The sequence below is a fragment of the Gastrolobium bilobum genome, unplaced genomic scaffold (assembly GCF_033153095.1).
Source record: "Gastrolobium bilobum isolate Gb01-03AN ecotype WA unplaced genomic scaffold, APGP_CSIRO_Gbil_v1 utg3456, whole genome shotgun sequence".
Lineage (NCBI taxonomy): Eukaryota > Viridiplantae > Streptophyta > Magnoliopsida > Fabales > Fabaceae > Gastrolobium > Gastrolobium bilobum.
Window position 1 is genome coordinate 29,057 of NW_026895426.1, and position 26,899 is coordinate 55,955.

At 32.2% G+C, this 26,899-nt stretch overlaps 2 protein-coding genes across 2 annotated transcripts; both read right to left on the reverse strand.

Annotated features, from left to right (window-relative positions):
- Positions 1 to 7,555: 7,555 nt before the first annotated feature.
- Positions 7,556 to 14,803, reverse strand: LOC133310758 (uncharacterized). Its single transcript, XM_061511744.1, has 16 exons — positions 14,626 to 14,803; positions 14,123 to 14,248; positions 13,978 to 14,037; positions 13,533 to 13,646; positions 13,368 to 13,455; positions 12,075 to 12,220; positions 11,892 to 11,993; positions 10,616 to 10,687; positions 10,449 to 10,548; positions 10,143 to 10,225; positions 9,597 to 9,674; positions 9,349 to 9,447; positions 9,208 to 9,258; positions 9,048 to 9,104; positions 8,916 to 8,957; positions 7,556 to 7,746 (listed from the first exon to the last, which is right to left on the reverse strand). Exons 1-16 carry the CDS (start codon positions 14,794 to 14,796, stop codon positions 7,672 to 7,674), a joined length of 1,464 nt encoding a protein of 487 aa, XP_061367728.1. The 5' UTR covers positions 14,797 to 14,803; the 3' UTR covers positions 7,556 to 7,671.
- A 3,275-nt stretch (positions 14,804 to 18,078) lies between these two features.
- LOC133310736 (uncharacterized) lies at positions 18,079 to 21,934 on the reverse strand. The gene is made up of 3 exons (XM_061511716.1): positions 21,288 to 21,934; positions 18,845 to 19,089; positions 18,079 to 18,152 (listed from the first exon to the last, which is right to left on the reverse strand). The coding sequence occupies exons 1-3, from the start codon at positions 21,887 to 21,889 to the stop codon at positions 18,079 to 18,081; spliced, it is 921 nt and encodes a 306-aa protein (XP_061367700.1). The 5' UTR covers positions 21,890 to 21,934.
- Positions 21,935 to 26,899: the final 4,965 nt, after the last annotated feature.

A 26,899-nucleotide genomic window follows, 5' to 3' on the forward strand; every position in this document is an offset into this window, starting at 1 on the left:
ATTCCAATGGCGCCAACACGAGAAATCATCAACAGAACGCCATCGCCTTAACTGAATCTCCGCACATTCCGGTGAGAGAAAATGCACACATGAGAAGGAAGCGAAAAAAATGACGGAGTTGAGTGAAGTTAAGACAGCGTGCGACTCGAATAAATTAAATAAATAAATAAATAATAGAGACAGAGGAAAACCGACTCGAGTATATATAGAGATATAGACAGAGAGAGAGGGAGGGGGGAATTGGAAAAATGTTGAGATGGATAGCGAAAAGCGCTATATATAACAACCGAATATGGGTAAATATTAATAATAAATAACAAAAAATAATGATTGAGAAATTTTAAATAGAAATTTGTATTATTTGGAATAACTGAGCTATGAATCACCGACACTTCAAAATTTCTGACGTATCGTGTCTGACACTTTTCGACACTCACCGATACTTCGACATTTTCCGACACTCCAATACTTATTGCAAAGATTCAAAAAAAGTTCAAAGGTTACGTTGTGTTGTATTTTGAATTTTAACTATTTGATTTGTTGGATCACGATTATTATTTTATTGAATTTAATATAAACATTTGAGATATCTTATATTTCTTTACAAAATAGATGGATATTATAAATTTAACTTTATTTTTTTGTTAAATTATTGAATATTAAATATAATATATACTACATAAATTAAAAATATTGTATAATATCAAAACATGTCCTAACGTATCAAAATTTAATATTTTTTAAAATTAAAATATTAGAGTGTAGTGTAATGTCGTATCGTATCGTATTGTATCACATGTTCTGTATCGATATCGGTGCAATATTGCCAGAGAGTATATTGGTCTCTTATGGGCGTATTGGAAATGTACGTTTTTGGGATTCTGGAATATGCATGGAAAGAAGGGTGGTAAACTTTTTCCCGGAAGAAGACTAGGGGATAGAGATAGGGAAAAAGGTTCACAATTTTGGGATTTTCTGATTCTCTTTATTAGAAAGGATCCAAGTGAACCCAACTTTTAGTTTTCTTATGTTGCTGCTTTTTGTATCACTGTCCCAGAGGGAGACATGTGATAATAATTTATAATCAACCTTGGAGCTAAGGGATACAATTAAAGACAAGTGGAATGTGATGTGTTCAGCACCTAAATATTAGATGTTTGGTATTCTTCGAGGTCCCCACATGCGAGATCATTGAAGTATAGCGGTTTCCCAACCCCTTTCTATACCAATTTAATCTTTTTGTTTTTTCGTCATTTTAAAATGCGTAGATCCTGTCTTATTGTCTTAAGCATATTGGAATCATGGACCAACTATTTTTATTGTTTGTTGTTGTGATAACCAAGGGAAATCACCTTCCATTTTCCCAAACCTTTCTACCATATTGCTGTTTTGTTTTCTAGTCATATTTTATCCGTACATTATTTTTAGGGTTTGATGTGTGTACAGTTTTAAAAGATATAGAGATGTATAATGGAAATTATGGGAGAAAAAAATGGGTGATTTTTTTAAATTTAAATTTTAAATAAAAAATATTAATTTTTGTCTTTCTCTCACTTAAAATGACACAACTCTATGTCTTTTAAAAAGATAAATATTTTTTTCCTTTTTTTGTTGGGAAAAACACTTCATATGTTATTGCATAAGAAATGTTTTCTTATGTTATGATTCTTCGATTTGCATGTAATTTTTTTAACAGAAAAAATATTTTTACAGTTAATGTAGATAATTTTTTAATCATTCAATCCCAAAACGACGTCGTTTTGGGATTAAATGATTAAAAAATTATAATTTAAAGACTATAATAATCCTGAAATAAATTAAAATTACAAAAATACCATGATTTTCGTCCCGAAACGACATCGTATTGGGCTTACTGCAGATAAGTTATCTGCAGTGATTGCAGAAAAAGCGAACCTTTTTTTTAAAAAAATAAGTGTGTAGTCCACCACTAGTTGAGTCACAACACGATAAAATAATTATCATGCGAGAAAATCAAAGCTCTGCTTTTATATGATATTATGTCTATTTTTTTGTGTCTACTCTATCTATTTCGTTCCGACATTATTAGATTATAATCTCAATTAATGTTATTCCTTTATTTCTTTCTTTTGAATATTCTGATTTAATAGTGTTATAAAGAAATACTTAAAATAAACATATAAAAATGTAACTACAATGTTTTTTTTTTGGTAAACAAGTACAATATTTTTTTAATAGAAATCTAAGTGAGGTTAGATATGAATATCCTCGTTAAAGAATTTTGGAAAGGATTACCTATAGTATTATCAACGAGGCCTCACATCAATTAGTGGGATTCTTGCACTTACGAACCTAATCCTTAATTAATTATTTTAAGTATATTGTAATCCGTGACAAACTATTTTTTATTGCTGTTGTGACAAACAAGTCATCTTCCATTTTTGTTAATTCAATTTTATTATACATTAAAAATTAGGACATGATGTTTCATTGTACTTGTTATTTGATATTTAAAGACAGAATCAACTAATCTTAGTTTTAGCATGTTTCACTGTGGTACTTTAGCAACCGTATCTATGTTAATATATTAATAGAACAATTCTAAGATATTTTAAGCTGATTAGTTTAGTCCTAATTATGCCGAAACTTCGTTTTGTTTAGTTTATACGATGAGTATAATTCTCGGATATTGAGAACAGGTAAATTTAAATTGGTGATATTCCATCTTATATAATTTTGTTGGCAGAATCAAGTATTGTGATTATTTTATAGTTTAATTGACCTCTTCAAGATTCAGGTTAGAAGTTATTGTAGAGAGTTACATTTGATATATTTTTAGTATAATATTCGAAGTTTTGATTAGAAAAATTGAATATTATAAAACGTGATCAATTCACATTATAATATCATTCTGAAGTTAAATATATTTTGACGAATCAGAATAATATAAATCAGTCAACATTCATTAATTGAATTCCGCCCATATAAAGTTCAGCAACGAGATTTTTGTATGGCTGAATCATTGACATTTCATGAAATAGATTAGAGGTTTCAAACAGGAACTCATGACTTTGGTAGATATATAGTGTCTCCTGCTTTTACCCAATTGGTATGGGTATTAATTTCTATTGGTTTGCATTGTATCTGGAGTTTATCATTGATGACAAAAACAGAATAATTGTGTTACGGACCTTGAAGTCACCACCCCAAAAGCTAGCTCAAAAGGTGGGAGTGCTCAAGAGCTCTTAAATCTCATATTAGTTGTATAGGCAACTAATGTGGGACTTGTAACATTGCTACCCCTTTAAGGGCCGACGTCCACGGCGGTAGCCCTTTCCCCCCTTTAGGGCGGCTTCACTCACCTATCAGTATTCAGTGCCTAAAGGCACTTTAATCCAGCCTATAGGTAGCCCTTTTTGTGGCCTCACCTCTCAATGAAAGCACCAATTGTTACGGACCTTGAGGTCACCACCCCAAATGCTAGCTCAAAGGGTAGGAGTGCCCAAAGCCTTTTAAACCCCACATTAGTTTCCTATACAACCAATGTGGAACTTGTAACATTGCCACCCCTTTAAGGGCCGACGTCCACGGCGGCTTTCACTCTATCGACACTGACCCGACGGTAGCCCTTTCTCCCTGGGCTGCTTCATTCACCTATCAGTATTCAGTGTCCAAAGGCACCTTAATCCAGCCTATAGGTAGCCCTTTCCATGGGATCAACTCTCAATGAAAGCACCAATTGTTACGGACCTTGAGGTCACCACCCTAAAAGCTAGCTCAAAGGGTGAGAGTGCCCAAGGCCTTTTAAACCCCACATTAGTTGTATAGGCATGCCGAATAACCGACGCTGGCTCCATACTCCCAAAGGGAGATTGGGAATGTGGTAAGTGTTTTAACTCACTTACCACTTCTCATACTCCTTCTGAGACTACGCCCTTTCTTACCTTTTGAAAATTCGGTAAAGGGGCTTTAGTCTTAGGGAGGTGGTGAAGCAGAGGGAGAAGGCCCTCCTCCGTCGGGGAGCTATAAATTATGTCTTATGCCTATCGGCTCAAAGGTATGGTTTTATAGGCTCTAAACGGAGTTTAGAGTATTCAGTAATGTCCTCTATTTCATAGGTCTTAAATCTTTAGAATGGTTCCTATGAAATAGGGGTATATAACTGATATCACTCCTATTTATCTATTGCTACTGCTTACTTTCTTCTTTGATGGATACGGTAAGTAAGCAGTAGTTAGATCGCCCTCTTCCCTCAGGGGAATACAGGCTTGTAGTTATAGATTGGTGGCAACCAATGTGGAACTTGTAACAAATTGTTTTTACGAGAAAAAACAGAAAAAATAAATAAATAGGAGATGTATGAGGAGATGGTGAAAGTAATTAAAACAACGAAATAATTACTATTTTTAATTTTCTAATTTAAATTTAATGAAATAATCATATAGATGATATGTATGATATTCATGTTACTTGCATGGTATTTTCTCTTGCATACCTCAGAAATTTAATTGTCACTATACAGTAATCATTATAATATTTCTTTATACTTATAGATTGTCCACGTAACCATCAACTATGGAAAAAAATTTAAATATTATAAATTAAATAAGAAAATACAAAAAAATAGTATTTTATAACTTATTTACGAATGTATAACAATCAGACACGCCCAAAATAAAGCAGACCGGTCACGCCTACTTTTGGGCACTTAAGGGGTGGATCGCGCTCATTTTGGACGTGACTCACTCAGTGATGACACGTGGCATAAAATTATTAATAATTTTACCGTGAAATTGCAGAAGGCTATAACTTTTGACTTAAATGTCCGAATCAGATAATTTTTTTTTATTTCAAATAATTTTTTGAGATCTATGCGCTGGCAAATTCCTGGTAAATTTTTTTTTTTCAAAATTGGACGTGATCAGTCCCGCCTCATTTTGGATACGACGTTGCAATACATTCGTAAATAGGTTCCAAAATGCTATTTTTTAGTATTTTCTTATTTAATTTATAATATTTAAATTTTTTCCCTAAGACACTAGCTAGGAATTAGAATTCACATCATATATATAGACTAGAAGTTATATCAAAATGAATTCATATCTAGGGAGTTGAGTGTTTTTTTAATTTTAGTTACATCGTGTTTTTTTTTTTAAGTTCCTTACATGATTATGACTATTTGAATGATAATTTTTTTTAATAATATAATAACACAAAATTGAATGATGGTTGAAGAAAGTTTTAATCATATCTAAGTTTCGTTGGAAAGAAGGAAGGTTTAATCTTTGAAACCTATGGGATATTCCCTTAACAACACGTAGCTAAGAAAACATTTGGTAAGGGGAATATAATTGTATAACTAACAACAATATTATTTTAAAGTGATTCAAACGAAGCTGTTAATACATAAAGATAATTAATGTAATAAGTCAATTTTTTTGGGTGAAAGTAAATTTGAGTACAGTAATGGATGATTATTGCAAAATTAGGATCCAAGCATGCGGTAATTACTTTTGGAGAGGAGAGAGATAGTTTCAGAAAAATAAACTTTAAGTAAATACGTTTTATCGTGATCTTTAATATTTTCAATCTCCCTGATATATGTCTCATCCTTATCTATGTTACTAATACTATGTACTTATGCTTTCTCTCTCTGTTATAACGGGACTCATTCAATGTTACGTGAATACGGTAGAAATTTTTTTTTTTTGCACTAAAAAGGAATATTTATATTTATAAAAAAAGTTTAAATGACTATGAAATAACATTACTATGATAATATTCTTGAAAAAGTCAAGAACTTTTTTGTATAAATTTAATTTATATGTGCATATTAAGTGTATAATATTAAACGAATCAATATAAATAAATAAATAATTTTTATGTCATTTTAATATTTTGATTTTAAGATGATAACATATTACTTGTTTCTAGTACTAACAATTATATATAATAAATATTAAAATTAATATTTTTCATATTGTAAGAAATAATTTATCTTTTGGTTCTATACATACTTAAAAATATATAGACTCTATGTGAACCTATGTAAAGAGAAATAAAATACAAAAAACCTCATACACTTTTATATGTGTTAATAAAAATAAAATTATCTCCAACATCGTTGACAAACATTAATCCATAAATATTAACAAGAATCTCTACTAAATACACACACAAACGGTGTATACACGCTTTCTACGGAACCCAGTTTGAACTTTGGAAATATTCGCATGATGCTTTCTGGACGCATCTTTATCCCCTTTTCAAGACAACTGCATATGAATGTAACAACGTGTATGACTTACATTATTAATGCATTAATTAAAAAGCAAACTGTTATTTAAAATAGGGTCATTATATTCGAAGTTAATTAGACAGGTGTATTTACAAAAAAAAAATAAAAATTAGACAGGTGTAGTGAAATCAATTTTTCTAATTTTTAGAGGGTTTCTTCCACCCCACCGCATGATCCTATGACCAACCTTTTAAGTTACCATGTCATTCAAATTCATCGTTAACCTCATGAAAACTTGGTCAGAACTCGAAACCGTAGTTTACTTTCTTTGCACTTGGGTGGTGGCAAAGATAATTTAGTTTATAGTTTCCCCTTTGGGAAATACATTTTGGAAAATGAAAATGGGATTAGTTGATACAGTGGCGGACTCAGAAAAAATTCTCTATGTCCGCACAGTTTAGTGGTGAGGGTACGGGGGTAACTCCCCGAATTTTTTTTTTTAAAAAAAACAATTTAGATTAACGCTTTATGTACAAGGTTATGACCTCGTCTCTAGAGATTAACTTATTTGAAAATATCAGATCTGCAATCAATCCTCACTTTTTAGAAAAATGAAAAAGGAAAGAAAGGATGAAGAGAGCATGAGAATGAATACGTGACATGGGAGGAAGAATAAGTTTTCTCTCTAATCAATTTGAGTTGCTACGTTGTTTTAATCATCTACATAAGTTGCTACGTTGCTAACTAATATAAGAGTAAATACTCTTTTTGGTCCCTAACGAAAAATTCGATCCCCACTTTAGTCCCTTACAAAAAAAAAAATTAGTGGCCTGGTCCCATATTTTAGTCCTTTTGAGCGGCTAATGTGAATTTTTTTTGAATTTGTGAAGAATCACGATTTTAACTAAATTAATACACTTTGAATTTCTTAAGAATCTCAAGACTACTTTTTTTTATAAGGACTAAAGTGGAGGACCGTTTTTTTTATTAAGTACTTAAAATGGTATTTACTCCTAATATAAATATTGAACAAAACATAATTAAGAACCTGCAAAACAAAAACAAAAAAAAAAATTTAAAATCCCAATTTTCATGTCCGCACTTGCGGACATGTGCGTCAACATCGGTCCGCCAGCGAGTTGATATATACACAAATATTATCGAATTCAAATGTGGAAATCGATATTTAAAAAAAAAGATCTGGTAAATAAATTTATGTAATTGATAAAATCGCTAACTAGTTAGATAAATAATAATTTTCTATTCTTTAGTTTCATTTAGATTACTTTAAACAACTTACTTTTTAAGGATTTTTCATGTTCAAAAATCTCATCCACCAAACTATGTCTATGATTAGAAAAAAGAAAAGTACATCCAAAAAGAACAAGACAAATATACTTGTTCACTTGCACCCCCAAAAAAGAAAAACCAAGTTGCCCCAAAAAAGAATGCAACTATGAACCTAAATAAAGGCGAAGTGCTAATCCACCAATATTGGTTCCTGCGATAAATCCTGCGGACCAAGCATTCTGCAAACAGAACAAAGGAAAACGGATGAAGCTCTTCAGTCTTGAGCATACCATCAATCAGATTAATAGAGTTCTTCTCCCTTTCTTTTTATAAAAAAGTCAATGAGCCAGTGGTTCCTAGGAAAACTGGACCCTCAAACTCTGCTATATTTCTAATGTTTTGTACATACTAAAACATTAATACTATATTGCATTCTGTATTCCTAAAGACTTTTTATTAAAAAAAAGCATACCTCGTATATATATACATAAATATAAAGTTTAATATTTCTCATGTCACATAAGATACAAAAATTTAACTCCTACATACACATAGAATTGTGTGAAATCTATATTTTCTTTTACTTTCTCTTCTCCTCACATGAACCCCACATATTTTTATGTGTGTAGTAGATAATTTTATCTCCTACAATATAAAAAACATTAAACTCATATATATATATATATATATATATATATATATATATATATAGAATTTACATTTCTGCAAGTGCTGTACGTGCAGCAATCAAATACTTGCCATATATATACTTGAAAGCATTAAATACGGGGAATCATTACCATACAAAAGATAAAAGCATTAAATGTGGAGAATCATAACCATACACCTGTCATTGTTGTACGTAAAGCAGCTGTAGAAATGATTTTACCATATATATATATATATATATATATATATATATCGGTTAGGATCATTTTACACCAGTGTAAGTTACACTTTCAATCTTGATCGTTGATCCCACTTATATCTAAGGGCTCTAATTTTTTAGTAATATGAGTCATTAGATACAAGTAAATCAATGCTCAAGATTGAGTGTATCCACTTTATATGTCTATTAAATAATGGGAGAATGAGGCTACTTTGACCGTCTATCAAAGTACCCTAGGTTGACGGGTTTCTTTTTTATATTGTATAGTATATGCTTCGAAAAGTTCGAATAATTTGAGAGGAAAAATCACGGAGTCTATGTTATCTTACTGAAAACGCCAAGTGTGGGACAGCACGGAAGTGTAACGAAAATATCAACGAGAGTTCAAACAAGAATATACCTCAAGCCAAAACAATATTCTCCATGGGAATAATTATTATTAATAACTTAAGAAATTGGAATTGTGGGCTAATAACATGTCAACTAAGCCTGCATTATTATAGTCACATGTACTTTTACCTGGAAATTGAAACCACCAGTTACCCCATCAACATTCAGTATCTGCAATAGACATTAGATTACCATAACATAGAGTTATAGTCACTTCTCCGAAAGTTCAAATTAAAAAAAATAAAATAAAATTTAAGCTACCTCTCCAGCGAAGAACAGATTTGAGCAAATTTTGCTTTCCATTGTATTAAGTGAAATCTTCAAAAAACAAAAAAAAAAAACAAAAATTGTAGATAAATCATAATTTCTAACCAATGGAAGGGTAGGTAGAAGAGAAGAAAGAGTGAGAAAGACAGAAAACCTCTGATAAGGGAACACCACCAGCAGTAACAAATTCATCCTTAAATTGACCCTTTGTTAGGACAAAAAAGAAAATGTTATATCAATTATCAAGGGTACATGACAATATTAATATTAAAGAAATGATAGGAAATGTTGTTACCTTGCCTGTAACTTCAAATATGCAGTCCTTTAACAAAGAACCAATGGACATCAATGAACTATTTGAAATGGAAGCCCACAAGATATCTCCACTTAAACCCTACATATGAATAGTATTTATATAGTTTGTAAAGAATTTTTTCTTTTTGTTACAAATGTACATTAATTAAAAATATTATGAATGGGGCTTAGCCCCTCTTTATTTACAAAAAAAAAAAAAAAAAAAAAAATTATGAATGAATATAAAACCTGCCGTTCCAACACATAGCTCCAAAATCTTTTTGATATACCAAATTCAGGAGGACACGAATTGAGTACTTTTTGTTTCTGCAAAGGCACAAGCAAAACAACTTACTGCAACCATTCTGAACATAATTGGCTGCAATCTTTTAGTGAATGACATGATAGTTGAAATTCACAGTGAAATAGCCTATAAATTATAATCAAACCGCTTACATTGAACTCAAGTAAAAAATTGTGGGAAAGAGAAATCTATAGCAAGATTGTGGTTCACTTGATACATCATATTAACCAGCAAAAGACATTAGACAGAGTTCATGTACTTTGATTTTGCAGACTCATTAGAAATTCCAACTATTAAGCCAAACAAAAAATTTGTTCTTCATAAACACATAAAATCCATAACATATCCAGCAAGATAAAAGGATTTATACAACAAATATTAATCAAACTAGAACCGCGATAAATATAATATAAATTAACTACCATTTCCAACTAATACAGTGTAACGTAGGTTTCTAGAATTTTGCATTAAGCACAAGAAACATAATTTACCGCAAAGTGATGCTTGTGATGAGAAAGAATGGACTTCAAACTTCCTATATGCAGATCAGGGATAAAATCCACAATAAGTCTCCCTGCACCGAAATGACAACAATATCTGTAAAAGGAAAAATGGAAACGGAAAAATCCTATGTTTGGAACACTTTAGAATTGACAAGAATTCATTTGAATGAAAATGATTTATAAATGAATTGAAGTCTTAAACTATTATCATTCAAAACCAGTTTCATGCAAGAATTCATTTCAATTCTATAATAATTTTAAAGATTCCAAACACGTTAAGGGAAAAGACTTTACCTTTGTAACCTGAACTGAACAGATAACGAGCACCCCAAGCAGATAACCGAAGGATGACCGGCCCACTGAGTCCCCAGTGCGTAACTAACATGGGACCAACCTAAAATTTCAAGATATTATGCATATATGTTTTTCACCATTTGATCTGTGGCAATGATAAAACATACCTGTGTAAGCTGAGGTATATTCCTTTGGACACTATCTAATTTTAGCCTCACTTTAACTTTAGGAAATGTAACCTGACAATTAAGTAAAGGATATAAAGGAGAAGAAAAGAAGCTTGAATAAATAGAAACAATTCTATAATCACTAATCTGAATAATGAGTTTGAATCCTCAACATGATATAGATATTAAGACGACCAAAAGAAAAATTATGTGTGTCTAGATGAACAGAATCTCAAAGACTCCATCTTGGTTATTAAAACAGTTGTTAAGTATACATAGTGATAAAATCAGGGCCTAAATCCTGAATAGGGAAAGTATTAAGCAAGGCCTATGTGTAATAGGTGCTAAGGAAGGTTCAACTCTTCACCTACCTACTGTTCTCCTGTCCACTTATCTTTGAAAAACAACAACCAGGGCATATCATAAATATCATTGATTGCACAGTGTACACGGCTTTGATCAGAGGACATACTGATTTCAGCAAGCCACAAGCACACTCCTCCACAAATTTACAGAATTATATCAGATTTCATCTTCCAGTCAGTAAATTGGCCTCTGATTATTATATGGTTGTAAAGAACCAATTCAACCCAAGAGCTTAAGGTGTTGGTCGAAGCTACAGCCTACATTAATGGTTTTATATATCTCTAACACGCCCCCTCACACGAAAGCCCATTGCGCTTGAAGGGTGGATGATGCATCAGGCTTAGCCTACCTATGTTAAGAAACTCTACAAAACTTAATTATTTATTAATTAAATGGGGAGCGGTGAGAATTGAACCCGTGACAACCAGACTTTGATACCATGTAATGAACCAATTGAACTCGCTACATTAATGATTTTATATATCTCTAATGGTGAAAGTAGGTTTAGTAATTTTTTAGATGAAACCCCGACTTGAGAGGGTAGAAGTGAGGATATCCTTGTACACAGTCTTACCCTTATATTTTTTACAAATAGGTTGTTTCTTGAATTCTAACCCGTGACCATTCGGTCATAAAGGAGCAGATTTACCACTACTCGAGGCTCACTTCATGAAAGTAGCTTTAGTAATGCAATACATTATTCATTGGTTTCCCCTTTCTCAATATAGCTCACGAATGAATGATGGCAACCCACATTAATACCACAAAAAGTAGACAAGCAAGCCTCTGCTGTATAGCTTTATCAAAAAAATTGCTATAGCAAAGAAAAGGAAATAGGTATAGAAAAAGAACTAGAACTTGAAAGTTTCTTAAAATTAGAAGGCAAGAGCTTCACAGATTGATAATTTACCCCAGACAACTCCCTCAAACGTAAATCTTCAATTTTGAAAGTAAATAAGCTCGGCACTGGATCTACAATTGAATGACCAAGCTGAGATGCAAGAGTATAACCCTATAACAGAAAGAAATTGGTTAAAAAATTGTTATCTGATTCATGCATCTCAATTCAAATAAATCAATTATCCACCACAACCTGTCGGCTACTACCACTAGCAATCAATAGATAATCAGCTTCAACATGTTCAACACGATCAGCTGGTTGCTGCTCAACCTCAAGAAGGAATTTGCTGCTATATAAAACAGACACTGCTGTTACAGTTTTTCTGGTCTGCACAGAAACTAATTGAGAAGACAGAGTTCAGCATTGACAATTTGAACAGACATCATTGTAAATCCTGAATTCAAATAAATGTAAAACTAAGACAATTGGGGGAAAAGAGTGGACAATTATTATGACTTCTATTAACTTATTGATGAATTTATCGATAGGGATCAATGAATATGCAATTTAGCATTTCCAACTTGAACATATAACAAGTTATCTACAAATTATCCATTTCATGAAATAGATAATTCATGTTAATGTAGAACTAAACCCAGATAAACGTCGCGAGGAGTAGGTAATAATGAATTTTACTTAACAAATTATGAATTACAAAATGAAAATATATTAATGTTTTCTATGGAAACGAAAATAAAAATAAAAATTATACAGACACATAAAAAGATAGAAGATGCTAAAATATGTACTACATTTGATATATCTTCCAGAGCTCAACCATTTGATGATAAAAAGCAAAACCTACCATGATGCAAAAGGAGAAAGCAATCAAACAAGAAGTGAAAAAGATCTTCTGCATAACTTTTTTTTATATATATTATATACTAAAACCACTCCCCGTTAAACCCGACTAGCGAGTGTGGAGTGGAGGAAATCCTTGTACGCAGCCTTACCTTTGCATAATTGCAAAGAGGCTGTTTCCTGGATTCGAACCCATGACCTTTCAGTCATGAAGGAACAGTTTTACCACTGCTCCGGTTCGCCCCCTTTGCATATTATATTCTGCATTGAAATAATAAATTTACCTGTTCACTTCATTAAAAATTATGAAATAGAACAGAAACCGTAGATTCAACTCATATTTTAAATCTAATAAGCAATTTCTAAACTACGGAACATTAATACCATTGGTATAACAGTATAACATTTTGGCTTAAGAGAAACTGAACCTCGAAGGCTTGAACTAATATTTATAACAGACTGCAGAGAAAACTAAAAAAAGAAAATCCCGGTTCACCAGTTACAAAAATGTTTTACCTATAGACCAGGATTTAGCTTGAGAAAAAGGTAACAGTGACAGACGGGGTTTATGAACACATAAGAAGCAAGTTACAGAATGCTCAGTAGGTTTTAAACACACAAGGTTTCATTAACCAGAATCCACAACACAAAACGCCGGAAGTATTACTCACTAAGTTAACATACCTCCTCTTCGCTTTACTTCAGACATGAGACAATCAATTATTGAAGAAGAACAATTGCTGACAGGAAATACCCGACCATCATCCTCAATCTATGAGCAGTTAATAATAAATCAGAGATGTACATTTCAAACAGAAACAAGCAATAAGCAGCTTTTCAAAGGACAACCTTCAGTTCCACCCCATGAGAGGCAAACCAAGACATGGTATCGACAGGGCCATGCAAATTAAAGAAAGATCCTCTCAATTCCTTGTGTCCCCTTGGATAGTTTTCTGCCAAAATCTACAAACTAATCATCTTCCACATATCAAGTTACCATTGCGGTAAGACCAAATAAAGTAATTAGAAGCATGTAGGACACAACAAAACAAATATCCAAGACTGAAATCAACACTGACAGGACTAAAAATTATTAATTCATCAAAGGAAAGAAACCAATAGAATGACCTGCAGTTGATTACAATAATCAAATCAACTTCTGTTAATTTACTTATCTTCTGAAAAAAAAAATGCTGATAACTATAAATTAATAATGTTATGATACAATGTAGTTAACAAACTATGCCACAATAAAACATATCTCCAATTAATTTCACAAAGAAAGGATGATTACCATATTATCAGTACAATGACCATTTGTCACATTGCACCGGCCTCCTCCTGAAACTTTCACCTGCCAAAAATTCCATAAGAAAACTGCACAATTGAATAACAAGATAGCATAATCCACAAGCAGCCAAAGGAATATGAAAATAGACCTTGGAGAGAGGCTTTCCCTTCTCAATAACCACCACACTGAGGTGAGGTGCCACAGTCTTGGCATGAATTGCTCCATACACACCAGCTGCTCCACCCCCAACAACCACCAACAGCTCCTCCTTGGACTGCAAAACAAAGTATTCATACATATACTTTGCTATAAAGAACTAATTTAGTCTAAAAACTTAAACTATTCGGTGAGTCTATATTCATAATTTTATATTTCTCTAATATGTTCCCTCACACGAAAGAACATTGGACTTGAAGAATAAATAATGCATCACATACGGTGTAGGTTAATTAAGAAATTTCATAATATATAATTATTTTTATTAATAAAATAGGCGGTGATATCTATATCTAACTCATGACCACTAAGTGAGCTCTCATACAATGTAAAATTCAACCCAAAATCTTAGTCATATCAAGTGGTGTTTGAAAGCATAGCTGGTTAGAAATAGAATAAATGGACAAAAGAATTAAGAACAAAAATAGTGGCTACCTTTTTAGCTTGGCAAATGACATGGGTAGTGCACTTTCTTTCTCTAGGGGTCAAAACAAGCCTTGCATGTTTATAAGCATTCGTAGGAACAAGTGACGAAAAGCCAAGATAGAGGACCAAGTTGTTTGCTTGTTCAGAACCTAAGTTATGCTGACACACGGACAAGGGCATATTAGCTTCCATGGTCTCTCATCTCATCGGAAATGCTCGTGCGCCATTACTTTATTTACAAATATATTATGCTCACACCCCTGAAACTTTGTGAAATTGTAGAAACACCCATTTGTTTATGAAATTTCACTCTTTCAATTTTGCACAGAAATTTCAAATTTTTACCCATGCGCATGGGTTTAGGTCAATTTACAGGGGTCTATGGTCTAGCCTATATTAGGTCAGACTTGACCTATTATAAGTAGTAAAATAGAATAGGCCTTGACTTTTAAAATTTAGAAAATAGGCCATAGACTTTTTTGTACATATCGGGCCTATAAGCTTACATGCCGGCCTATATCATATTATTTATTTAAAATATAATAAATAAAATTATTATTTAATAATTTTGAATAATAAAATAATATTATTTTAGTTATTCATTTAATTGTTGAATGTTTAATAGGCTTAAACAGGCTAACAGGCCTAGGCCAAAGCTTTTATTTGTTGAATATAGGTCATGACAAATTTGTAATTTGGAACCTACACAGGCTAATAGACCAGGCCATATCCAATATTTTTTACAGAGACTTAACTTATTTAAGCCAAAGTCTAGCCTAACTCAGCCCATTTCCACCTATAGACATCTAAATGCGTTGTGCCTCTAATTATACATTTTCCATATTTATTAATATAATATATAAAAATTGGATTTTTTTTGTACTCATCATCATTATAATGGATTTTATTGACTCTTCAATATAATATATCCATTACTATGTTGCTTTCCTGATTATTATAAGGTATTTATGCAATGAAAACTTGAATAAAAAAAATCTCATCTAAATATTTTTTTAAACTATAGAATTTGATTTTGTAAATTTTCTAAATGCAAAAGGAGTTCTAGGAATTTCTAAACAGACAAATTAAATAATATTAAAGAAAGTGAAAAAGATACTTTATTCGATAACTTAGTCTTTTTGATAATAGTTTCATGATGACAATCTTCTTCCTGCAACATAATATTTATTTATCCATTAATTTAAAGAAAAACTATAACAAAAATAAATTAATGATGTTTGTATCAATTTTTAATGTGAAAAGGAATACATTTTTTAAGAGAAAATAAATTCTAGAATAAATAACTTCTTTGTTTTAAAAAAAGAATACATTTCCTCAAGGCTCGCGGCTCACGGCCCGCGGCCCATTTAGCTCAGCATTTCTTCACTTTTGAGTTATTCACTACTAATTAGTGGTGTTCATCCACCGATCCAAACCGATTTAAACCGTGAAAATCGAATCGAAAATTCGATAACCGAATAAATCGATAACCGAAAAATTGAAAACAAAAAAAAAATAGCAAATTTTAATTGGATTAGATCGATTTTCGGATGGGTTGATAAAAATCGATCCAATATGTTAATTATCCTCTACCTACTTGTCCTTTCTCCAATCATAGCCCAAAAATTTCTAAACTCAAGACCCATTAACTCATCAACTAAACCCAAAAAAAAACTTAGTCACGTTTCATCAACTATAGTATTGTTTACTGATATTTTTGTATTTAAAAAAAAAATTTACAAAGCCAATATATACAAAAGATGTTATTTGCACAGTAATCATGAAACTAATTTTAGGATATTCAAAAAACAAAAAATCGATCCAATCCAAATCGAAAAAAATTGAATTGGATCGGATCGGATTTGAAAAAAAATCTAAACCGAATGAATAGTTACATGATCAAACCGAAGGAATTGAATCGGATGAATTTTGCTTACAAAATCGATTCAATCCTGACGAACACCATGCTGCGGACAGCGTATGCTCACAGTTTCCACGTTGTTCTCTCGGCTTTTGCTAACGTGACCTAGGTGGTTACTGGCGAGCAACATCACTGTTGTGCGGAGAAAAATGATTATAATCAAACTTGGTTTATAGGATTTGTTCGGGATCTTATCCATTAAATAAAGGTTAAACCCTCTTTATAAATGAAGGGTTAAATCCTGTTTATAAACCCTAACATTGCCACCCCCCGTTTATATTAGTTTAAAGCCTCTTTTATAATGCACACAAATAATCAAATATGGTCTCGAGACCCTTGTGTATAAATCAGATGTCTCGAGTTGAGATATGAGAATGAAAAAAATGATATAGATTCCAATAATATTTATAAGCTTGAATCGAACAGGGTTTTTTTAAGGAATGCAAGTAAGCAACGTTTTGGGTCATGCGCGGAAATTGTTTGTCGAATTCTTATGTTAGGTTTGACTTGTACCGAGGCTTTGGCCGTGTTTATAAGTTTGATGGTTGAGGGGTTGAGCCTAATGAGTTTTGTGTAACTACCGAGCTTGCAGTGAACAAGTAGAGGCTCTTTCTCTGCGAAGGTGGGGTTCATGAGGATGTGAAGAAGAGAATAGGGTTGGAATGTGATGTGCACTTCTTCAAATGTGAGTTTTTGTTAGATATAAATTGAGTATTAACTTTTTTGGGAATAATGTTTTTGGTAGAAGATAAATTTTATCTTCTACACACCGTGTGCAATCTATATTTTTTCTTTCTTTCTCTTATCTTCAAATAGCTTCACATGGGTCCGTTACACCTTTATGTGTGTGCAGGGCATATAATTATCTTCTAGAGAAACATTAATCTCCACTTTTTTTTTGCTAAAAAAGAAAATCATTACCTAGCAGCCAGCATTACTATTTCTATTTCTTTAAGAATTAAACGAGTAATTGTATTGCTCTCCCTTTCTATTCATAGTCATATCTTGAATGATTTGAGTTTGGGACCAAATGTGCAACAGAGGTATATCTTATGCTGTAGATATCTCCAAGTTGTTGTATGAAATTCTTGAAGTGTTCATTCAAGTAAGAAATTTCTTGCAAAAAAAATTGTCAACTATCTGGACAGGGTTCAATTGTGCTTAAGATATGCTAGCAGTCAGGAATATTGTATGAGAATAGCAAATTTTTCTAACTTGGACATTTTCGGCGTACATTTCACTTGAACTTGCTCTGGAATATCTCCAAGCACAAGATATGGAATTTATTTTATTTTATTTTTGGTTCTGCTGACATTGCTTGTGGCAAAAGTTTCAATGGAGAGGTTAATCTGCATTTTGGGGGGCTATGTATCTTTTTGCACAGTGGGAGTATTAATCAGATTGGAGAAGTGTTTAGAAAAGCTATAACTTCGTTAAGGGGTTATGCCAGTTGGTAGTTCTTGAAAGAGGAAACAGAATTCCTAATTAAGAATTATATATAGAGAAAAAGAAATCATCAGTTTGCATTACATCTCAAATAGCTAAACTCCAGCAGCAACATCATGATGGGTCTTCTTGCCTTGTGGTTTAAATGTCTGACTAGTTGGCTTGCTCGCTCGCAATTGCAGTTTTAATTCGGCAAATGTGCATATACAACAACTATTGGAACATTCAACTGCCAAAGAACTGTGACCTCCTGGTGTCATTGAACTGGCGGGGTGGCTTTAGTCAAGACAACACATATTGTGAGAACAAAATCATGAGCAGGAGGAAAATTAGACTTTCATAATGAGCATAATGAAATCCAAAATGTTACGTATAATCAAGGTTCAGGAGGCATTATCACTTCTCAGAAAGGTTAGTTCTCTCTCTGTTTTACTTTTTTCTCTTTTTTGTGTGTTTAGCATGAAAAGGTGCTAGTTAAAAACCCTAAGACAACCTATCAACACCATCCCATATAGATATTAAGGTTGCATAAAATCACGTTCAAGATCAAAGAATATGTTAGAGAGATATTACAAAAAATCATTGATGGACCTGCAATTAATAGCTTGTACTTTTATATGAAATGATTGTTTTATATGGTATCAAAGTCTATGTGACTACGAGGTCACAAGTTCTGATCTTTACGTTCCACTTTCTATTGGAATTAAGTAAATACAAGCTAGAACAAAAAAATGAACCTATACAATATCCACTTTTCAAGACAAAAACTCATACCTAATGGGTGGAATGTGTTAGAGAAAGATTGTTGAACATGCAATGCAAATGGTAACATAAAAGAAACAGCTAGAAAAAAAAGCTCACCTTTGAATGAAGAAGAAACCACCACAACATGCATGTCAGTATTGTTAGGAGGTAGTTGTAAACGAATGGGATGAAGTTTCGTAGTCAATGGGTTGCGGCAACAAACAAGTATATCATCAAGCCCTGTTTCCTCCTTCAACTTATCCTCCAACTCCTTCACACTACTTCCTTTAAAGGTAAAGAAAGCCCCTTTCTTTGCATCATCAACATCACCGTTTTCATCACCCACATCATAAAATATAATCCTTCCCTCTTTCGCCGGTGACCGGAACTCATCTGGATATCCGAGCTGCGTAAAATGACCAGTTTCATATAAATAAGGGTAATTTAAAATCCTCCCTTAACTTTGAAATCCCAGCGTATATACTTTCTTTTATACAACCGTAGAAATTGAATCCATGACCTAATACAAACTACTCAAATCTATGAGCATGCATCAGACCAATTCTAGTGGCTTAAATTCCAGTGCATATTTTACTTAAATTGAATGAACAAGGATCCATACCATTATCGTTCATTTTTATTATTATTATTATTATTGTTAGTCTTTTTATGTTTTTTTAAACTTGCCAAATTGATAATATGCTCTTGAGTGTATTTTTTTTGTATAATGAAGGAAGTACTTTTCGATTATCCTTCTTTATGAAAAAATTTAAGCAGACTGCTCTTACATTTCTAGAATTTTGTTTATATTGTACTATTCTAATCAATTTTGAAAACCGACTCTATAATCTTATGACCAGAGCAAATTCCGAGACATTTGTAAAAAAATATAGAAAAATTGAAATCAACTGAATTACGAGAAATTCACCAGAGAATTTCTGGCCGACAAAAAAAATTAAGGTGTGAGGAATCATTCCTGAAATACACTAAAGGGGTGTTTGGTAGAGAGGAAAGAAAAAATTATATGAGAATCATGATTTTCGAGAATTTAATGGATATTAATTTTTTAGAGAATGTTACTACAAAGTTGTTTAGTAGGCTAAAAATTTTCCAAGATTATTTGATTAAGTTTATTGAGTTTGTGTTTGATAATATTAGTGGGAAGGTGAGGTTATTTTACAAAAATAACCCCGCCTTCCCATTTTGATTCAAACATAATAATGAACATTGTACAATACATAGAAACAACGGATCTCGCTTTTTGATGAACAAGAACCCACAAGCGCAAACAACAGCAATGAATATCACCACATCAACCACAGCCAATTGAGATCGATCGCATGGTGGAATCGGAAAGGAATTTGATGAACTGGGTTTCTTCCGATTCCTCTAAAGCTGATTGCTTTGCCTTGATTTCGAACCAAAATTCACAGAACAAATTGAATTTGCAATGGCAAGAGCTTGGTCAACGGATTTGCAAAAAGATATCGAGCTATGGAAATAGACCATTTCAAAACACACACAGGGAAAAAAAAACCATAAATCTTTGAATTCAAAATATCTAATTTTCAAATCAAATCCACCAATATTACATCGAAATCGGATTGACCCACCTCGTTAAAAGTGAAAAATATAAGAACTTTGAAGTGATCTAGACACAAAGATCAAATTTTGTCAATGCCCAGATGAATCAAAATTCACAAAAGGAGCAAAATTTGTCCCCTTTTTTTTTGCAAGAAAATTTTAGAGGTGGAATCTAATATCTGATGATCCAATAGAAAGTGTTGAACAAAGAGCCAAAACAAAAATTCAGAGAGTGAAAATGGGTTCTATGCCGGGTTGAAGGGTTTGAAGAGAGAGCATGAGAAGAAGCATAGAGGATAGAGACACGATAGAATGAGCAGGGAGTCTAGTATTTCGCGGTTTATTTTCCTCTTCCCCGAGAAAGGAAGAATACCAACAAATCTGTGGTATTTTTTGGATGGTATATGTCTCCACTTTTACACAGTAAGTTGAAATCCAGGAATAAAACTTTCTCGAGATAGTTTTCATTTTTTGGTTACCAAACATTGAATTCCAATTTACCCAAACTCATTTTCTCGGAATTTTATAAATATTCTTCGTACCAAACAACACTAAAGCTAAATAATGTGTTTCACCAAAAAAAAAAAAACAACAACAACACAAATAAATAGAAAATTTTCGAAGATAACTACAAAAAGATGAAATGCACAACAATACACAAGTTGTTGAAGAAAGAGTAGTTTTAAAAGTATGCACAAACACCCATGACATGTCAATACACCTACTTGATATCATATATAACTTTTCGCTCTTTTCTTACAAAACATCATTTTCGATTATAGTATCATATAATTGCTTTGGAAACAAGACACCTACTTTGATCTCATGAGAAATTCTTGAGCAGTGAGCACCTATGTGTGGTCCATGCACGGTTGGGACTTGGGAGGCCTATGCTATTCTCAAGAATTTCTCGTTAAATTTCATATATAAAAGAGAAGATTAGATTTTCATGAAACGAACCTCGGGTGTGGTAGACCTGAGATCAATTCTGACAAGGGAGCTAATATTTGAAAGTGATAGAGGAGATGAAGAAGAAGAAGGAGAAACATCTATTGGACTTTGACTCAGAGAACGATCTGGTGGGGTAATAGGTGTAGGCCTTCTTCTTGGTTTTGGAGTTTGTGCTTGTGGTAGAAGCTCAACAATATCCAGATCCCACAAAACCCAATTAGCTGTTGCTGTCCTATGTGGGACATCATGTGTAATGGTGTTCCTCCAAGGTGGTAAGCCTCCATTGCCACGAAGATATTGTCCATAACGTGTCTTTAGCCTCACCTGAACTCCTTCTCTAATGGGTTCCCATTCCACAGAAGAATCTAACCTTTGAGGCTTTGTTTGCAACACTTTCTTTCCCCTGCCCCTCAAAATGAATGGCATATTAGAGGCTGTCAAGTATTTCCCATAACAACTCTTCAACCTTATTACATTTGCATTCTCTACAATCTCCACCGTCCATTTAGCATTGTCGTAGCACCCATTACGATCTTGGTACACATTTTCTTGATCATCATGTGCCAACATGTATTTATCATGGTGGCTCCTCAGGCGCACCACTTTGGCCTTTTGGAAGAATTCCATTCCACTCTGAATAAAACAAATTGGATTGATGATGATCAAGAATAATGAGCGTGAATGTGATGCAGAGAATTGGAGGCAATAGAGGAGGCACTGTTAATTAAAATAAATGAATGTTTGTGTGTGCGTGTGTTTGAGGTGTTAATTGCGCGTAATAAAACCGCACGTCTAATTACGGTAGCAATTACAAATGAGTCTTTCTAAAATGGTGCAAAGGTTGTTGTAAGATGTTTTGCCTCTCTTTGCTCAATCTGGTTTGCTGATTACATTCTGTAAATATGATCTCTTGAAATTTTAAGAATTTAGATGGTGATGAAAAAAAAGATAGGACTCTTAATAATATTTTATGAAATTAATTAGTGTGTGATTATGTCATAAAATATGATCTAAAAGGAAAAGCATTAATTAAGTTCTATTTACATTAATTAAATACTCCTAATCCTAATTAAATAATTAAAATATTTTATGATACTATGATATATTTTTAGATATTTTAATATTTTCCCTCACTAAAGTTTCTTAAGCTAAAAGCTTTAGTTGGTTTCCTCCCAATTACTACTAATCCAATTTTGGGTTTGTAGAAAATTAGGATATATGAATTTTTGAATTTGCTGAGTCATATATATGATAGGATTGTTAGGTCATTTTAGGATAGGACTAACGACTCATTACTGAGTCATTCTTATCTTTTTTTCATTTTTTTCATAAATATCTCTAATTAGTGTAAATCAAGAGTATCAATACAAAAAAAAAAAATCTTTTTTACATTTTTCAATATGATATAAGAGTTCACCATGATTCTTCCCCATTTTCTTTTATTCGTAGTGACATATGGGGTCCAGCCCGTGTAAAGAATATTTCAAGTGCTCAACGGTTCATTACTTTCATTGATGACCACTCCCGAGTTTGTTGGGTATACTATCTAAAGGGCAAGTCAGATGTTGCATCGAGTTTCAAAAAAATTCATGCCATGGTTCAAACCCAATTCCAAGTTGCTATACAAATTCTTCGTACAGATAATATCTAAGAGTGTTTTAACTCTAGGAGAATATTTCTCCCAACATGACATTCTTCACTAAAGCTCATGTTCTGACATACCCTAACAAAACTGAGTTGCTGAAAGAAAAAATTGACATCTCCTTAAAGTTGCTCGGGCCCTTATGTTCACTATGAATGTCCCAAAATACCTTTGGGAGGAAGTCGTTCTCACTGTCTCATACCTTATCAATCGAATGTCATCTCACACTTCCTCCCAAAATACCTTTGGGAGGAAGTCGTTCTGACACACCCCAACTTGAATGGAAGTGTAGGAAATTAGAATATTTGAATTTTCGAATTTGCTGAGTCAGATAGGATAGGACTGATGACTCATTACTGAGTCGTTCTTATCTATTTTTTTTCATTTTTTTCACTTGTATAAATACCTTCTATTAGTGTAAATCAAGAGTATCAATACAAAAAAACTATTTTTTACATATTTCAATATGGTTTAATGTTTATCCAGTCAAAAGAGATAAGTTATCTGCGGTGAGTCCAAAATGACGTCATTTCAGGGTTAAAAGATTACAAAATTATTATGATGAAAACTAATATAACCTGAAATAAATTAGAATTACAAAAATACATTTTTCTCAACCTCAAAATGATGTCGTTTTGAACTTACTGGAGATAACTTATCTCCATTAACCGAAGAAATATTAATATCATTTTAGGTTTATTGTTTCTCCGGTCAATGGAGATATGTTATCTCTAGTGAATCCAAAACGACGTCATTTTAGGGTTGAAAAATTAAAAAATTATAATAATAAAGACTAATATAATCTTGTGATAAATTAGAATAACAAAAATATCTTTTTCTCAACCTCAAAACGATGTCGTTTTATATTCACCGGAGATAACTTATCTCCGAAGAAACATTAATCTCTTAAACTTTTTAATTTAAAACTCCTGTTCCGTTATCTATTTACAGAATATATTTTTAGTTGTTAGCCAGACTGCATTGAGAATGGAGATAGAATTAGACAAAATATTTGGAAACAAGATTTGGTTGCTTCTGGAATTGAGCTAATGTAATACAATACAGGCTGGGATGAACCAGATTGAGGCAAAACAAAATGAAACGGAGTTGTTTTAAAAAATTTAAGACTAAAAACTCAACAATGCAAAAGTAGCAAGCTGAGGTTTGTTTGGCGTGTGTGGATAAAACCTAGCAAATAAATGGACTCTCCTCACCACAGTGGCGCTATGTTTTAGTGTGTTCATGCACACACAAATTTTTTGAAGAAAAAAAAAATATATTTTGGGTCATGAACAAAAATCACAGGATTCAATTTAATCTCTTAAAAAAAAAGTCGACTTGTGATTCCTTTAAAATCCAAAATAGACTCATGTTAGCAGTGGCGGAGCCAGCATGGCAAGTCAGCTAGTGCCAAAAAATTCAGTTAGTGCCCAAATAGCTACGGTTCTTTGACTACGACCAAACGTGGCTAATTTTTGAAAAAAATTGAAACAGAATTTGCCACGTTCAAGTGTAGCTAAATGAACGTGGCTAATTAAGTCAGTGCCAAGGCAACTGCAAGTTCCGACGTGGCTCCGCCACTGCATGTTAGTCCTTTTTAGAGATTAATTAATGTGGGTCTTTTTGAATTTCAAAGGACCATAATTTTGATTATCTGGATCTATTTTTCAATCTGAGGGATCACGAGTAGACTTTTTTTCCCCTAAGAGATTGAATTGAGATCCATAATTTTTATTGAGGACCCAAAATGTTCTATTCTAACAGTTTAGTTGACTCTTGATTACTTTTTTATATTAAGTTTAAGTTTTTTTATATATATTCTTTTGTATTTTAATATATTTAAAAAAAAATTTAAAATTTTTTTTCTTTATTCTTTTATTCTAAGTATGCAGACATTAAAAAAAAATTCTAAATCCGCTATTGTGTCAGCATCAGATTTGCACTGATTGAACCAAGTAATTCAATCGTATCTTGGAAATAAAATTCTGAATCCTATTATAGTTTGTGTCAAAGTGCCTCATTCGAATGTTAAGATAGGCTCAGCTAATCGGCTAGCCTACGTAATTCAATTTTTTAAGGTCATCATATATTTTTATAGACCAAGAGTAATTGGATTGAACATTTGCACTTGTTTTTTTTTTTTTTTTTTCATTTAAAGGTATTGAAATAAATCCTGTATATATTGTTATAAGAAAATAATTAGTAACTTAGATCTATTTGATATTTTTTTAAGTTAAAAATTTACTTTTAAACTAAAATTAAAAGAAAGAGCTTAAAAAATAAAGATAAAAACTGTTTGGTGATTATATAAATCTGTTTTAAATATTTTGAAGAAGGAAAGATGAACTAATTTGTTATTGGGATAGATTATTAGGGTAAATAGAAAAATTGGTAAATAAAAATTTAGAATGATGAAACGAAAAAAAATGACTTTTTAACCCTCTTGCTTCTTATTAATTAAAAAATAATTTGCTCTCATTCTATAATTATATTTATATATCAATATGTCCTTGTTTAATCGATTACAAAAGACTCTTAATCGATTAAGTGTCAAAAAAATATTATAGTCGATTGCAAAAAAATTTAATCGATTAACTTTTGGTGAAGCACTCAATTTACGGGAAGACTAGCTGCGATTTCCTTATTGTTTGCAATTTCTTAACTTGTTTTGCTTTCTTCTATCAGATGGAAGATATTGCCACATAGAACTTTCAACGCATATGTGAAGCGTATGAGATTTTGTCAGATCCAAATAAAAGGAAAATATATGATATCTATGGCATGGAAAGGTTGACCTCTAGTTTGAAACTTGGTCCAAGGCTGGATAAAGCTGAAGAGGTCAAGGCAGAGCTGAAGAGAATGAAGGAACGGGAAAAGGTGGCGTCACATTTTCGATCCTCTGGTACAATTCTGGCCAATATGTCTTTGCCGCACTGTATAAATGGTCATGGCTTCTTCAGAGGGTATTGCTCTATTCATTGGTTTTTCTCTTATTTTCGTCCCTCTGACTTCTGAGTTGTGGTTGATCATGAACATCTCTAACGTTTTTCACCTCAATTTGAAAATGAAATGTTTATTTTATTTTAATTGTATATTTCTCAAGAAGGAGAGTCTTGGTACAACTGTTAGTGTTGTTGCCATGTGATCTGGAGGCCACATGTTCAGTTACTTTTAACTAGCTGTGAGATTTAATTGTTGACCATAATAAAGCAGAAAATTGATGAATTGGAATTTTCATAACATTGAGAATTATGAAATAGTTTTGGAATATCTTCTTTCTGTTATCTTTCCAATCTCAATTGTGTTACATATACAACTTACCTTGGGACCACAATCATATAGAGTTGTAGGGTGGCAAAAGAAATATGAGAAAACATCTGCATCTGGAGAAGTGAAGGTACTTAATTACGTGTCTTCTGTATAATCAAGTCATTTGGGCTGGAAATTTTATTACCTTACCTATAAAAAATTTATCGGTATACAAAATCTAGTGATTTGGATCTAGCCAAATTTCATACGCTTCACATATGCGTTGAAAGTTCCCCGTGGCAATATCTTTCATTTGATAGAAGAAAGCAAAACAAGTTAAGAAATCACAAACAAGAAGGAAATCACAGCTAATCTTCCTGTGAATTGAGTGCTTAACCGAAAGTTAATCGATTAAAAAAATTTATAATCGATTATTTTTTTGGACACCTAATCGATTAAGAGTCTTTTGTAATCGATTAAATAGAGACAGATTGATGTATAATTTTGGAACGGAGACAAACTAATTATTTTTTTTATTAATAAGGAGCAAAAGATTAAAAAGTCAAAAATAAATGTAAGAACTCTAGAAAGCTTGTATATAATTTTTTTTAAAAAAAAAATTCTTCTTAAGCGTTTGCAGCTTTTGTTTTTTTGTTTTTTTTTTTTGCTAATAAGTTTTTACTTTTTTTATTCATTATATCAAAAAACTCTTTTTATATAATAAGAGTTTTTATATAAAACATATT

Coding starts and splice junctions, on each gene's coding strand:
- LOC133310758 (XM_061511744.1), bottom strand. CDS start 14,796: ATGCCCTTGTCCGTGTGTCAGCATAACTTAGGTTCTGAACAAGCAAAC. Junction 14,038..14,122: donor AGGGAAAGCCTCTCTCCAAG/GTCTATTTTCAT, acceptor AATTTTTGGCAG/GTGAAAGTTTCAGGAGGAGG. Junction 10,549..10,615: donor ATATACCTCAGCTTACACAG/GTATGTTTTATC, acceptor TTGAAATTTTAG/GTTGGTCCCATGTTAGTTAC.
- LOC133310736 (XM_061511716.1), bottom strand. CDS start 21,889: ATGGAATTCTTCCAAAAGGCCAAAGTGGTGCGCCTGAGGAGCCACCAT. Junction 19,090..21,287: donor CTTGTCAGAATTGATCTCAG/GTCTACCACACC, acceptor GAAAGAGGGAAG/GATTATATTTTATGATGTGG. Junction 18,153..18,844: donor GGTTTCTTCTTCATTCAAAG/GTGAGCTTTTTT, acceptor TGCAATTGCGAG/CGAGCAAGCCAACTAGTCAG.